A 12,367-nucleotide genomic window follows, 5' to 3' on the forward strand; every position below is an offset into this window, starting at 1 on the left:
GCAGCCCACGCTGGCCCTGTCCCAGAGCTTCCAGGCCCCTTGCTCACACCTCTCACACAGGGAACAGGGTGTGGAAGCTCTACCCTCCCTCTCATCTCCCACAGCTCTGAAGACTGCCTACACTCTCTATCCATCTTTGCTATGCAAAGCACTACAAAACCCTCCCTGCTTCTTGATGCTATCTATTTACCATAATTTTGTTTCCATAAACTCTCCTTCATTTATCCCTCACCGAAGCACCCTTATCTTATCTTGCAAACCTGACTTGACACCAGACAGTTTGGTGTTTATACGAAAAAGGATTCAGCTTTCACAACAGTTCAACGTCCACAAGCAGAGCTAGATCTTCAGAACTGCCTCAGCCTGCACTTTGGGGCAGTAAAATGAGCAGCCAACTCCTTCTAGAGGGCTCTTTGTGTGCTTGAAAACACAACTTTAAATATCCCCAAAACGCTTAGATGTGGAGCCTTTGTTGAAAAATCAGGCAGGTGCCTGCTGCAGCCAAGTGTACCTGAGGTCTGCTCTGCAGCCCTTTGCAGCACGCCCTTGTTTCCTGCTGCCTTCTGAGCCTGTACGAATATGGGATATCAGGACAAATACAAGTCTGTCCCTCACTTCTGATTTTGGCAGACCGGAATGTGACTGATGCAGTTTGCAATACTATATTGCATCTTTGCCAGTTTCTTTATACTAAGACTAACTCTGGAGGAAGAAAACTGTGCTCTGGGACTGCAACTCACTGACATTCAAAGCTAGGTCACCTGGAGGTCAGTATTCACTCTCTTTTTTTTCCTCTTCTGTTAAGAGCACTGCCAACAACTCTTTGGAAGGCACCAAAGAAAGCAAGCTGTCCTTATGCAAATACAAAAATACATATGCCAATTATTTGTACCTGGCATGGAAGCGTACAAGTCTTATTAACTCCTCAGTTCACTTGTATTGACTTTAAATGAAGGATTGTTGTGCAGTGACTGTTCTGTTGTACAACAATGTGGTGACATCAGTCCTCCATCCTTTGAGTTGTGGAGCACTGCAAGGTCATGAAGTGATGCATCACAAGTCTCCTGTTATTTCAGGATATGGAAATATCTCCCAAGAGCTGCATATAGACTAGGGATTCATCATGAGCCAACTTGGAAATTTCAGTCTGAACAGCAATCTTAAATTAGTAGCACAAGGAGGTCTGCAGTGGAATATCTGGCTGTCTCCATTCATCCCACACTAAACAGGAATACAAAGAGAAGCAGAGTTTTATAAACAGAAGCACAGGTAGTACCGTTAAGATAAAAATCACAAAAGTCATGGTCCCAGATTCCTGAAAGTCCTTGATTACGTTTCATTTCTTTCACAGGGTTTAGCTCAGATCTGAACAGAAAAGATAGCTCCAGCATTCCCCATTTGGAGAAGAGCCCTGCTTTGGGGTTTGTTTGAAAAAAAATGAAAAAACAAACTTTCTGTTGTAACTCTCGACAGCAGTGGTCACTCAGCAGATGAAAGGGTATGAAAAGCAGAGCAATGGACTGTCGTGCTCAGGAGGCAGAGCACCTCAGCACTGGTACCAAAGAGTTCCTGTGCTCTTTCCACAGCATGAAAGAGATGCCAGATGTGGGGCCACATAACAGCACACACCTGCTGCTTGCACACAGTCATGTACACAGACCATGGCGTAAGGTCCACAGTCACGTTACTGACTTGATTTCACAAACAGTGGAGCCAGAGATATCCTCCGGGATGTCCAGAGGAAATACACACCCAAGAACTGGATATCAGGGCTGTACACAAACGAAAGAGCACTGATTTGGCTTCAGCAATAGATTTTTTAAATAGCAGGTTTGCAGAAGCAGATGCTATTTGCAAAATATGTCCTGGGGTTATCCAGACAGGTCCTTGGCTACCAAACACCATCCTCCCCTCAAGGACAGTTGTTTTCAATCTTTCTCCATCTGGGAAGCCCTGTAAAATTTTCCAGTGGAGATCATAGAATCATAGAATCCTAAGAGTTGGAAGGGACCTTTAAAGGTCATCTAGTCCAACTCCCCTTCAATGAATGGGGACAAGCACAGTTCGACCAGAAGAGATGAAGGCTTGCGTAGCATATTCAAACCCACTCAAGGTTGGCCTGCTCTCGGCATTTACCTCTGAATAGCCAGAGTAGCCAGGTCTGCAGAAATAGCACTCACTGCTCCAGAGTCTTCTTCTCATACCTTTTTCAGTGGAAGAGTCTGTGGGGCAACTCCATGCTCATGGGTCAGGAGCTCCATCACTTCCCTGAGCAGAGCCAAAGGCCTCATTCCAGGTTCACACACTGCAGATCAGCAGTGTCTGGCTCCCAGTTTTCTTTTGGACAACAATGTATACCCCCTCCAAGTGGGAAACAGTCCATTCTGTAATCAGGCTGTGAAAGTGTAATTATGAGCACAATTAAGGTGAAATATAGCTCTATTGAAGTTGGTGGGAGTTTTATTATTAACCAAAGTTTCACCCTTGTGTTTTGGTTAGTTATCCAGCTCAAGGGAAAAAAGTCATTATTTAATCAAAATGGCATTTATACTGCAATGCCTCTGTCATATTCAAGCCTTCAGGACATGTTTACTTTAATCAGTTCTAATTAAATTGCTACATGAGAAAAATATTTAGTTCTACTGAGGTGTGTACATGTATCCAAGGGAATGCAATGCAAATTGCCCAGGATCTCATGGATTTTACTGCTGTGTTTAGCAAGTCACACCTAACTCTTCTCTTGCACCCCACTGAAACAGATTGCTCTAAATGAGAAGAAACACTTCCAAATGAAAACATTTTAAACAATGCAGCATTTACAACAAGGCCATGGCTTTGCTCCTGAGTTCTGCAGCAGTGGATGGATCTAGACTGAGCAAGTGGCTGGAGCAAGGCCCAGGCTGGCAGGGGTTAACATGTCACTGTCGAGGGAGCTGAGGGCCAATCTGGCCCAGCAGGCTATTTTTTGCACCATAAGGGCATTGCAGTAAAAAAAACTTCCTCTCTTCTGACCTCTTCACCTGGGCAGGCTGTACATGTGCAGGCCATTGCCAAGTTAGCAGGGACCCGTTTCACAGGAAGCTGGGGTCCTCAGGAAACTCCTGCCTGCAGGAACACAAGTGTCATGCGTTTCCACCTCAAACACCTCTTCTTTTTTTTTTTTTTTTGATCATTCACGGTGCCCTCAACCCAGCCTTTGTGTGAGGGGCTGCTGTCTGAGGCAGCAGAGGCTGCAACAAGCTGTGCATGGCAAAGGCAGCTGAAATCTAAAGCCAAGAGCAGCCCCTGATGGCTTCCATGTGGGACAGGTCCCACCAAATCCCAACAGCCGCGGGCAGGTCACCCCCTCCTCGCCCTTCCTCTGCTGATAGGGAACCCCTCTTCAGTGTCTCCTCCTTCTCCTCAGCTTGTCACAAGGATCCAGCGTCCTGCTGCCAGCTACATCCAAACTTTTGTTGCACCAAAAGGAAAGGCAATGCATTCCATTGAGGAGCTTATGGCATTTCAAAGGGTCCCTTCGTGCCACACCACAGTGCACAAACCCAAGCAGCACACAACTGAGCAACCTGTCCACATCCAGCTTTTAACTAACAGGGTCAGGATACGGTGGAAAATGAGCTCTGAGATACACATATGCTGAAAGCGCGACAGTTATCACATTGTGTCCTTCAGTGTGAAAACCGCTGCAACCCTGTTACTGGAATGTGTTTGTCTTCACAGTAAACAACTCAGGCCAGGTGGAGAGGTCCTTCATACACACGAGAAATCCTTTCATTTGGGGGCTGCACACCTTTCAGAAGACGAGTCCTGAAACTACCTACAAAAATCCTGTTCTGCGAGACAAGCTGCAGCAGCAGGAGATGAAGTTATTTGCACAAGGGACTCGCCTAAAGCAAAACAGCAGAACAACACCTGTCCCAGTCAGGAGGGCTCTCCCCTGCAAAGCTGCACATGCTCGGGGCTCTGTCCTGATACTGCTTAATTTGGCTCTCGGGGAGTTTTTCAAAGCAGGGATCACACCTGACAGGCATCCTCCTTTGTGTCTACAGAGCCTCTCAAAGGATGCTAGTGTTTGCTTATAGTGGCAGAACTGGGGCTGATTTCCATCCCGTAGTACACTGCTTCTCTGCAGAAGAGAAGTGCTCTATGCTCTCTGCTCTCGAAGTGCTTCCTACCAGACTGAAGTCTCACAAAGCTGACCAGGGAGATAGGATGCAGCTGTATGCCCAGGGGAACCAGAGACACAGCAGCTTTCCACACATGGGGACTTGCCTGGGTGGAGAGTTTTCTTAAGGCTGAGGAAACTGATGCATCAATCAGAAATGAAGCTGATGCTGACTAAGAGGTTTTTCCTCTTCCCGTTACATCCCCTACAGCTCAAGAGGGAATTTCCTGCCTGGATGCAATCCGGAGAACCCATCCCACAACACGGATGAGTGGGAAGGAGTGAGCCCTGGCACAAGGCCTGCACCCATGCTGGCAGCATGCTTCCTCACCTGGCAGCACAGCCTCACATCTCAGAGCCAGCTGTCCCAGCAGCTGCTTCCATCTTAATTCAAACAGAGCCAATGACCTGTATTTTTTCAACACATAAAATACATAGCTTAAATATATATCACAGAATCACAGAATCACAGAATCACCCGGGTTGGAAGGGACCCCAAGGATCATGTAGTTCCAACCCCCCTGCCTAGCAGGGCCACCAAACATACACATTCAGATATATATGAGGAAAAAAAAAAAAAGGTAAAAAGAAAAAAAGATGCCAATAATCAAAAAACCATGTGTAGTTATGCTACTAAAACTTTCCAATGCAGACAAAAACAACCATGCACAACAGCCAACAACAGCTCGTCAGGGCCCTCCAGACAGTGAACACTGTCACATGTTGTGTCAACACAGGGCACTTCCAGTATTCATTATCAGTTGCACACATGCAAACACACCCTCTTGTAAGAACACCTAGAGCATTAAAATCTTGTGCTCATTTCCAGTAATTTTCATCCAAGATTTACCCTAGCCTAGGGCTGCAATACTTGGCTGGTGTGCACTCCAGGGGTTGTTCTATTCCTGTTCAAAAGCTCACAGTCACTGGATTCATTTATTTATTATATTTTGGTAACAGAGTCACTTCTGTTGGCCCCAAGCACTTGCTGAACACAAAGGGGTAAACCGAGCTTTGAAACAGACAGCTTAAAACTCTCTCCTTAGTAACGTGGTTTTCTGAGAACCTTTTGCTCACTGCCAACGAGTGACAATTATCTGGTGAATAAAATACATAACTGCAGCTTCAAAATCACGAGACATTTCTGAAAATATTGGATATAATCTTCAGTGTCTCTTGGGTTTGGTCTAAACTGACAGTGACTTAAAGCGATGTCTCCTGAAGAAGGCCTGGGCAGGAGAAGACTCACTGAGATGAAAAAGTAGTCTATATGCCTATGAAAAAGGGAAAGTCCTATGCAATAATTATTCTCGGCATTTAATCCTGCCACAATACTTTGAGTTGTGACTGCTTAGACAGCAGAACAGTAGTTTTTTGGTTTTTGTTTGTTTGTTTTCTGTCTCCAAACTCATTTACAAAAAAACAAAAAAAAAAGCCCCTAGGTAGAATAGAAGTATGCTCAGCAGCATATAAGGGAATGAAGCCCTTTGGCAAGCAGAAAGATTGTGCAAACTGGACCAGGGAAGGTCTACGGTACACAGGCAGTGAGGAGGACAAGGTAATGCTTTGCCTTCCAAATCCTTCTGGCTGCTAAGAGCGCTACTGCATATGTCCTAAGGCACCTGGGAGTTACCCTACCACTGCTGTAATAATTCAGCACACTGACACCATCTCTTCATCCTGGAAAACATATTATGTGAGTGGGTGCTGAACACCTACAATCATTTGAAACCTGGCACCATTTGCAACATGAGGCCAAAGAGTGGGAAACTTGCTCTAAATACCATAAAGGAAAAGGCACATTACCAGCTAGGGTAGCTATCAAGGCTATCTTTAGCCAAAGTTTAAATTCATTCACATCTCCTCAGTAGCAATACTCTGCCTTCACTCGTTTCTGTAAAACAGTCTCTGACCTAAGAACACCCCATGGCAGGATGGAGGGGAGGCCATCACAAACAGTCTCTCCAGAAAGCCACTGGGGCTGAGGCCTTCCAGTCAATTTCACCCAAACATTCCACACCCACCCATAGCAGAGGGGCTCAGAGAGCAAAAACCCTACAGTGTCCAGGCTATAAAGGGGTCTTACAGCTTTTCCTTCTTGCCAGCCCTAACCCTCTTTGGCACTGTCACAGAACCAGAAGCAGGCACTGAATGCTCACTGAGTGCCCAGAGTGCCATAAAGGCACTTAGGAGGAGGGATGCTCTTTGCCAGATGACAAGATCTTGGGAGCTATAAAATAATAACTAAATACAAGAGCCATGTGGCGGGGGAAAAGGGCCAGTTAACACTCTGCCTTTAAATTGCAGCTGGCACAAATCAGCAAACTTCAGTGACTGCTACAGCAAAGAGTCAGTTCTCTTCTTCCCAGTTGTGTTTGTTTCAGAAGCACAGTGGGAGGACTGCTGGGAGAGAAGAGCAAGGGGCAGCTGGATTGGATCTCCCCTGACAGCTACTCTCCTGCTGCCTTCCTTACAGCAGGCACTTGTAGCAAGGCTGGTTTGATCTAGGGCTTGCGCGTAGCTGACCCAGCCCTAGATAGCACCACTGGCTCTCTGTGGGCTCCTTGAGGCCGCTGATCCCTTCCACAGCATCAGGCTGGTTTAACCGGTGGAGCAGCACATCTCCTGACAGTGCTGGAGTCAGCAGAAGCCTGGATGGGAGCGTAATGCAGGGATGGGCACTCTCAAAGCAGACAGAGACTCTGAAAAGGTTGTGCAGCTGTTGGCTGTGCGGAGATTGCACTGTCCAAATTTTGCCCAGAAGTAACTTCTTATGTGTGCACACAGACTACAGGAACAGCATCTGGTGCGTGCAGCCGTGCTCAGGGTGTGCAACAGCACTGCGTGCTCAGCCTGAGCACTCGAAGTGTACTGCTGCAGTGGGGTGGCATCACCAACCTGTCTGTAGGAAATGGAGCTGGGAACAGCCCTGCCACGTCCCCTCAGCCCACATTGTAGCCAAGGCAGAGGTATTCACTGTGAATACAAAACCTGGGATTTAAGTGGGGGAAAGGGAAAAGGAAGAAAAGAGAAAAGGAGGGAGGAAAAGGAGAAGAAAGAAAAAGAGAGAAAAAGGTAAAAGGAAAAAATAAATAAAAAGGAAAAGAAATTAAAAAAAAATGAAAGGTTTAAAAATGGAAGATAAAAAGGCGGAAAAAGAAAAGAACAGAAAATGAAAAAGAAAGGAAAAATGAAAAGAAAGGAAAAGACCCACTCTGCTCTCTTCCCCACCCAAAGCATTCCAGCCTTTCCTTTCCTGCCACTTGAGAGGGGGGTTGTTTATTGACATTATGCAAGTGCTGAAATATTTTTCTTTTTCTGCTCTCCCGTCTTTTTTTTTTTTAAAAAAAAGTTCTTCCCCCTCCCTCCTCTGGGGGTTGCGAAGGTAGTTCAAACCCCTCCAGCCATCTCGGCTTATCAGTCGAGGGAGATGCATTCCTCAGGGCTGCTCCCTTTATAAGCCGCCGCCGGCCGCCCGCGCGCCGCAGCCCGCGCAGTTCCGCGCCCTGCCATGCCCTAACCCGGCCCAAAGGACGCGCGGCAGCGCTGGGAGAGCCCGGCGGCGATGCCCCCCCGGCGCTGAGTCGCGCTGCCGCCGGGATGTTCGCCTGGCACCGGAGCTTTCCCCTGGGAGCGCCCTGGAAGAGAGGTGAGCCCGGCCGCCCCGCGGCACACCCCCGGCCCCGCTCCTCCTTCCCTAAGGGTACTTAGGGCTGCCCGGCCCGGCCCGCCCCGCTCCCGGCCCGATGCTGCGCTCGCTGTTCTCCGGCTGCCTCTGTCCCCACGCAGGTAAGGCGGCAGCGAGCGGCCCGGGCTGCGGAACCCGCTTCGCTGCCCCTCTGAAAGAGGCTCAGCTCGTAAGCGCGGATGGGCTCGGGAGGGAGCGGGAGAGACGGGAGAGCCCTGACTCGAGCGGGCTGCGGGGCCACGGGGGCACGGTGAAAGAGGGGATTAGCATCTGTAGAGGCTGTGCGCGCTTTTATCTCCGCGGGCATTGTTGTGGCTTTGCACGGACGTGAGGCAGAGCAGGTCTGCGTGCCTGCCGCCGTGCCGGCGATGGGCACCTCCTCGCTGTCGGGGCTGGCGCATCCCCATCCAACGCGGATTATCGCGGCTCTGAGAGGTTTTGCTCGTTCCCTTCTGCTCAGCATAGACGAGGTGAGGCTGGCAGAGAGGCTGTAAGCTGGTATGCTCTTAGTCTGCTTGTTTCAGGCACGCGTGGTTGGGTACGTTATATCCCTGCAGCAATTCAGCAGGCTTTGAGACTGCGAGCCCAGGCAGTGGTATCCCCTTTGCACCTCAGGGTGCCCCTCAGCTGGAAGCACGGTCTGTGACTTTCATCTACTCTAACATCACTGCACGGGTTCCATTTGCTTGGCACAGAGGTGGCTGCAAACACTCTTCCAGAATTTAAGCATATTGTGCTGCACAACAGCAGGATGGTAAAGGCGTGCGAGATGATGCACTGGAGTGATTCTGCTTCCAGGGGTCTTCACCTCCCACCTGCACACTAAGCTGTGGGGCCAGTAGGCATCACCTCGATGCAAAGGGCTGGCTTTAGCAGCAAGCTAATCAGTGCTGCTGCTAGAGCACACCAGCATCACCACAAGATGAGGAGAATGCTTGAAAACGTACATTTTTACAGAATAGTGGAAACTGCTTTTTTTCCTCCTCTGTGCATTATTTGGCCACAAACTTGTTTCCTCAAAGCAGTATAGAGCAAGTCTACAGGTGAAGGTCCTGGTGGTGGCAACAGACTTACCACACAGGGCACAGAAGAATTAAAAGAGGCTCAGCTAGGAACAGTGAGGGCACTCGCTAGTCACATCATCTGGAAAGAAGCATCAAGTATGACTTGCATCCTGGTTTGGGCCCCAGCTCCATGCAGAAAGAGCCAAGAATTTGCTGTTCCTTGCAAGCTCTGTAGCAGGGACTATAAAGTTGCATTCCAAATGCAGCTCCCAAGGCAGAATACAAACTAAACAATGATTTTAGAGATGCTGCTCAGTAGCAGAGGTATAGGCTGGATCTGACTCCCTTTTTTGAAAAACTGTTGTAACAGGTGGAAGAACCTCATATCAGCAAGTTCAGTCTAATGCAGTTGCAGAAGTCTGCACATCTCCTCATCATCATTTCAGGGGAGGTTCAGGATGGAGATTAGGAAAGATTTCTTCTCAGAAGTAGCAGTGCACTGGCACAGGCTGCCCAGAGAGGTGGTGGAGGGTCACAGTCCCTGGAGGTGTTCAAGAAACGTGGAGGTGTTGCACTGAGGGACATGGTTAGTGGGCATGGTCAAGGTGGGTTGATGATTGGACTAGATGAACTTAGTGGTCTTTCCCAACTTTAATGAGTCTATGATCTCTAGCGCCAAGGAGAGCAATAAAATAAGGAGTCCTCGCCATCCACACTGTCCCTATGTAAGATTTCTGATGTACTCTTCAGTACATTTATGCTTGTCTGCTGCTTGGTTGTTTGAGCTGAAGTAGCTCTCCAAGGTTTTGTCTGGGGACAGAAATGACTGCCCAGGAAGAACAGGTTAATAGCCCCAGCAACCTTTCTGACATAATTCATGAGTTCTTTTGACTTTAGCAGAAGCTTTGGGGTCTTAACGGCTTCAGTCCATAGAGCTATTGAACAACTGTTTATCCAAGCTTATTATAGGCAATAAAACCTGAATTACTGCATACCTGTCATCCCTGGGGGGCAAGTTCCATCCCTGCAAAGGGCCTCCTGTCTCCCTGCACATTTCTGGCTGAATATATCTTATGACATGAGGTAGCCTGCAAATCAGATGAGCAAGGGAAGTAGCTTCTAGATTAAGCAGTTTTGCCCAGGTGTTTTCATTTTCTGCTCAGACACATTAGCATGCTGCATGTTAGATAACCAGTTTGATTGCTGTTATACTCAGCTGTTCATGAAATACAAAGTTAAAAAATAATTACACAAAATGTTGCTGTAAAGGATTCCGGCCTGCGCTCCCTCCGTTGCACTCCTACATGAAGGGACACAGGATATATTGGTGGTTGTCACAGCTCTAAGGATGCAAAAGTCAGTGATGAGCGGGTGATGCTCTTTAGCTGGTGCTATGAGTAAGGTCAGGTGCCAGCCCCTACAAGCACTCAATGAACCAGGTGGTCTATGGGGACCTGCCGTGCCGCAGGACTTTCTGCCAGAGGTCACTCAGTTATCAGACCTGTCGCTCTGTTTCAAAAGAAACTTCACTGGTCACTCAGAATGAATAGAAGCAAGCAATAGAAGTGTCAAGTGGCCTCTCTACTTGGGTAAACTAAAGAGGAAATGGTTTTCCATCTATATCCATCAGTAAACAATCCATCTCCCTCTCATTGCACCTCAAATGCCTGAAAACAAGTATAATTATGTCCTTTTCTACTAAAACATACATGTTGAAGTGCTGATGCCTCCTCAGAGTCCTTGAACTCTGTTATCTTTCTCTCAGCATTTATTCTATATGGAATTATCATTACCTGCTGCAGCTCTGGGGTTATCCATAACCTTTTAGGTCATACAAGATTACCAAACCACCATCCAGAGGAATTATCACATTGTATTAGCAAACTACAATCCAGAGGGACTTCAGACACAAATGACAGCGAGACCGGGGAGCATCGCGGATCAATCCAAGAACTTTCTGTTCAAAGACTGTCCAAGATCTCAGCTTTGTTATGCTTTTTTCTTTGCATCCAGCATTTCAAATGAATCAGCTGTATATATACATACATGCATTTAAGTTCTCTAATGAATATAAATGCAAACTCTAAGAAATAGGTCTATCACGCAAACACCCAGTTACCACATGGGAATGCATTCCTCTGCAAATATGAGTTTTCCTCTCACAATCCCTCCCTTCCCCACTCCCCCTCTACTCCTTCCACAAAAAAAGCTGCCCTTGCAGGTGGAGGCTGTAACTGGTACACTGAGACCCAAAGACCTCCATAAGCTTCCCCAGAATTTCTCATGCTCAGAATTGTCTTAACTGCATAGGAAACCACAGGGGGCTCATCTGTGCAACAGCCCTCTGTACCCATGAGACTGTGCAAGGTACAGGACAACCACTGTCCAGCTACAAAAGTAATAGCCCCTGTGCACCCTGCAGCAGGGCCAGCACTGAGAAGTAGGTGACAACCCAACCTAACCCCTAGAACACATGGTGGAAGAGTCAGCAGCAAAAAATGCCTATTGTTTCAGAAAGGAAGTGACCCTTTTCTCTTAAATGCTGGGAAATTGAGACCTCATCATCGGCAAGGAAAAAAATCTCTTTGCAGTGAAAGGGAAATGCCACCTGAGCTGTGCAGCCAGCAGTGTTAGGGAACACAGAGGCAACAGAACTAGAGGGAGGTTTTTTTTTGTTTTTTTTTTTTTTAAAAGGAAGGAAGGAAAATGAGGGAATGCAAGGGCTGAGTGGGAGAGGCAGCCTTTTGCTTCTAGGTCATGAGAGTGACTCCAGCTCACTAGTCACTGCTGCCTTGTGACTCTTTACAGGTCTGTATAGGGTGATCACTTTTCACTGTACTTGGAGACCCAACTCCATCACAGAACTGAACCTTTGGCACAATTGGAGCCAGAGATGGGTCACCAAGCAAGCTGCACAGTTCCAAAAAACCTTTCTATGGGGTTTCACAGGCACATCTTTGTCCTGTGCTCAGGGCACAGTGGTGCGATTTGACTTCAGCCTCCCTTGGAAGGGTGGCTGTGCAAAATTGTTGATGTTCCAATAACCCAAGCCACTGATGATGCTCTCTATTTCCTATGCTCTGTTCCTGTAGCACACTACAGCTGGGGACTACCAGCCTTCTGGGCACAAGTCCAGAAAGTGCCAAGGGTCACGTAGTAGGAACAGGCACCTGAGCATCTCAGGACTGCTCACCTCATGCTTCTGCCTGGGACTGCCACCCCAATAACCCTGCTAGCACCACATGGAGCAGACAGGTTCACTGTGTACGTGAATCTTGCAGCACTTCTGGGGCCAAACAGAGGGCTCTGGTGGCTCTCACGCTGCTATCACTTGCAACACAATGGCCAATTGAGATAAAGAAAGCTTGGCTCCGGCTAGATCAGTCACTGTGAACCGATAAAACCGATTCTCCCCTTGCCAAGCAATCCACAAATCAGAATGAACGTTTTGAGAAGATGGATGGGCACAGACCATAAGGGAGGAGAGCAGCACAGGGCAACACCATATCA

At 47.7% G+C, this 12,367-nt stretch overlaps 1 protein-coding gene across 6 annotated transcripts in view; it reads left to right on the forward strand.

Annotated features, from left to right (window-relative positions):
* Window positions 1-7,709: 7,709 nt before the first annotated feature.
* LOC122175231 overlaps window positions 7,710-12,367 on the forward strand; it is a 29,213-nt gene continuing 24,555 nt past the window's right edge. For 5 of the 6 annotated variants that reach the window (XM_042862690.1, XM_042862692.1, XM_042862689.1 and 2 more), the window contains exon 1: window positions 7,710-7,814. In XM_042862690.1, coding sequence (XP_042718624.1) covers window positions 7,766-7,814 — 49 coding nt within the window. In that variant the 5' untranslated portion in view covers window positions 7,710-7,765. Of the gene's footprint in view, window positions 7,815-7,853; window positions 7,955-12,367 lie in introns of those variants that run through there. The other variant, XM_042862694.1, reaches the window with a different exon arrangement.

The sequence above is a fragment of the Lagopus leucura genome, unplaced genomic scaffold (assembly GCF_019238085.1).
Source record: "Lagopus leucura isolate 7727_CA_CO unplaced genomic scaffold, USGS_WTPT01 Super-Scaffold_739, whole genome shotgun sequence".
Taxonomy (NCBI): Eukaryota; Metazoa; Chordata; class Aves; order Galliformes; family Phasianidae; genus Lagopus; species Lagopus leucura.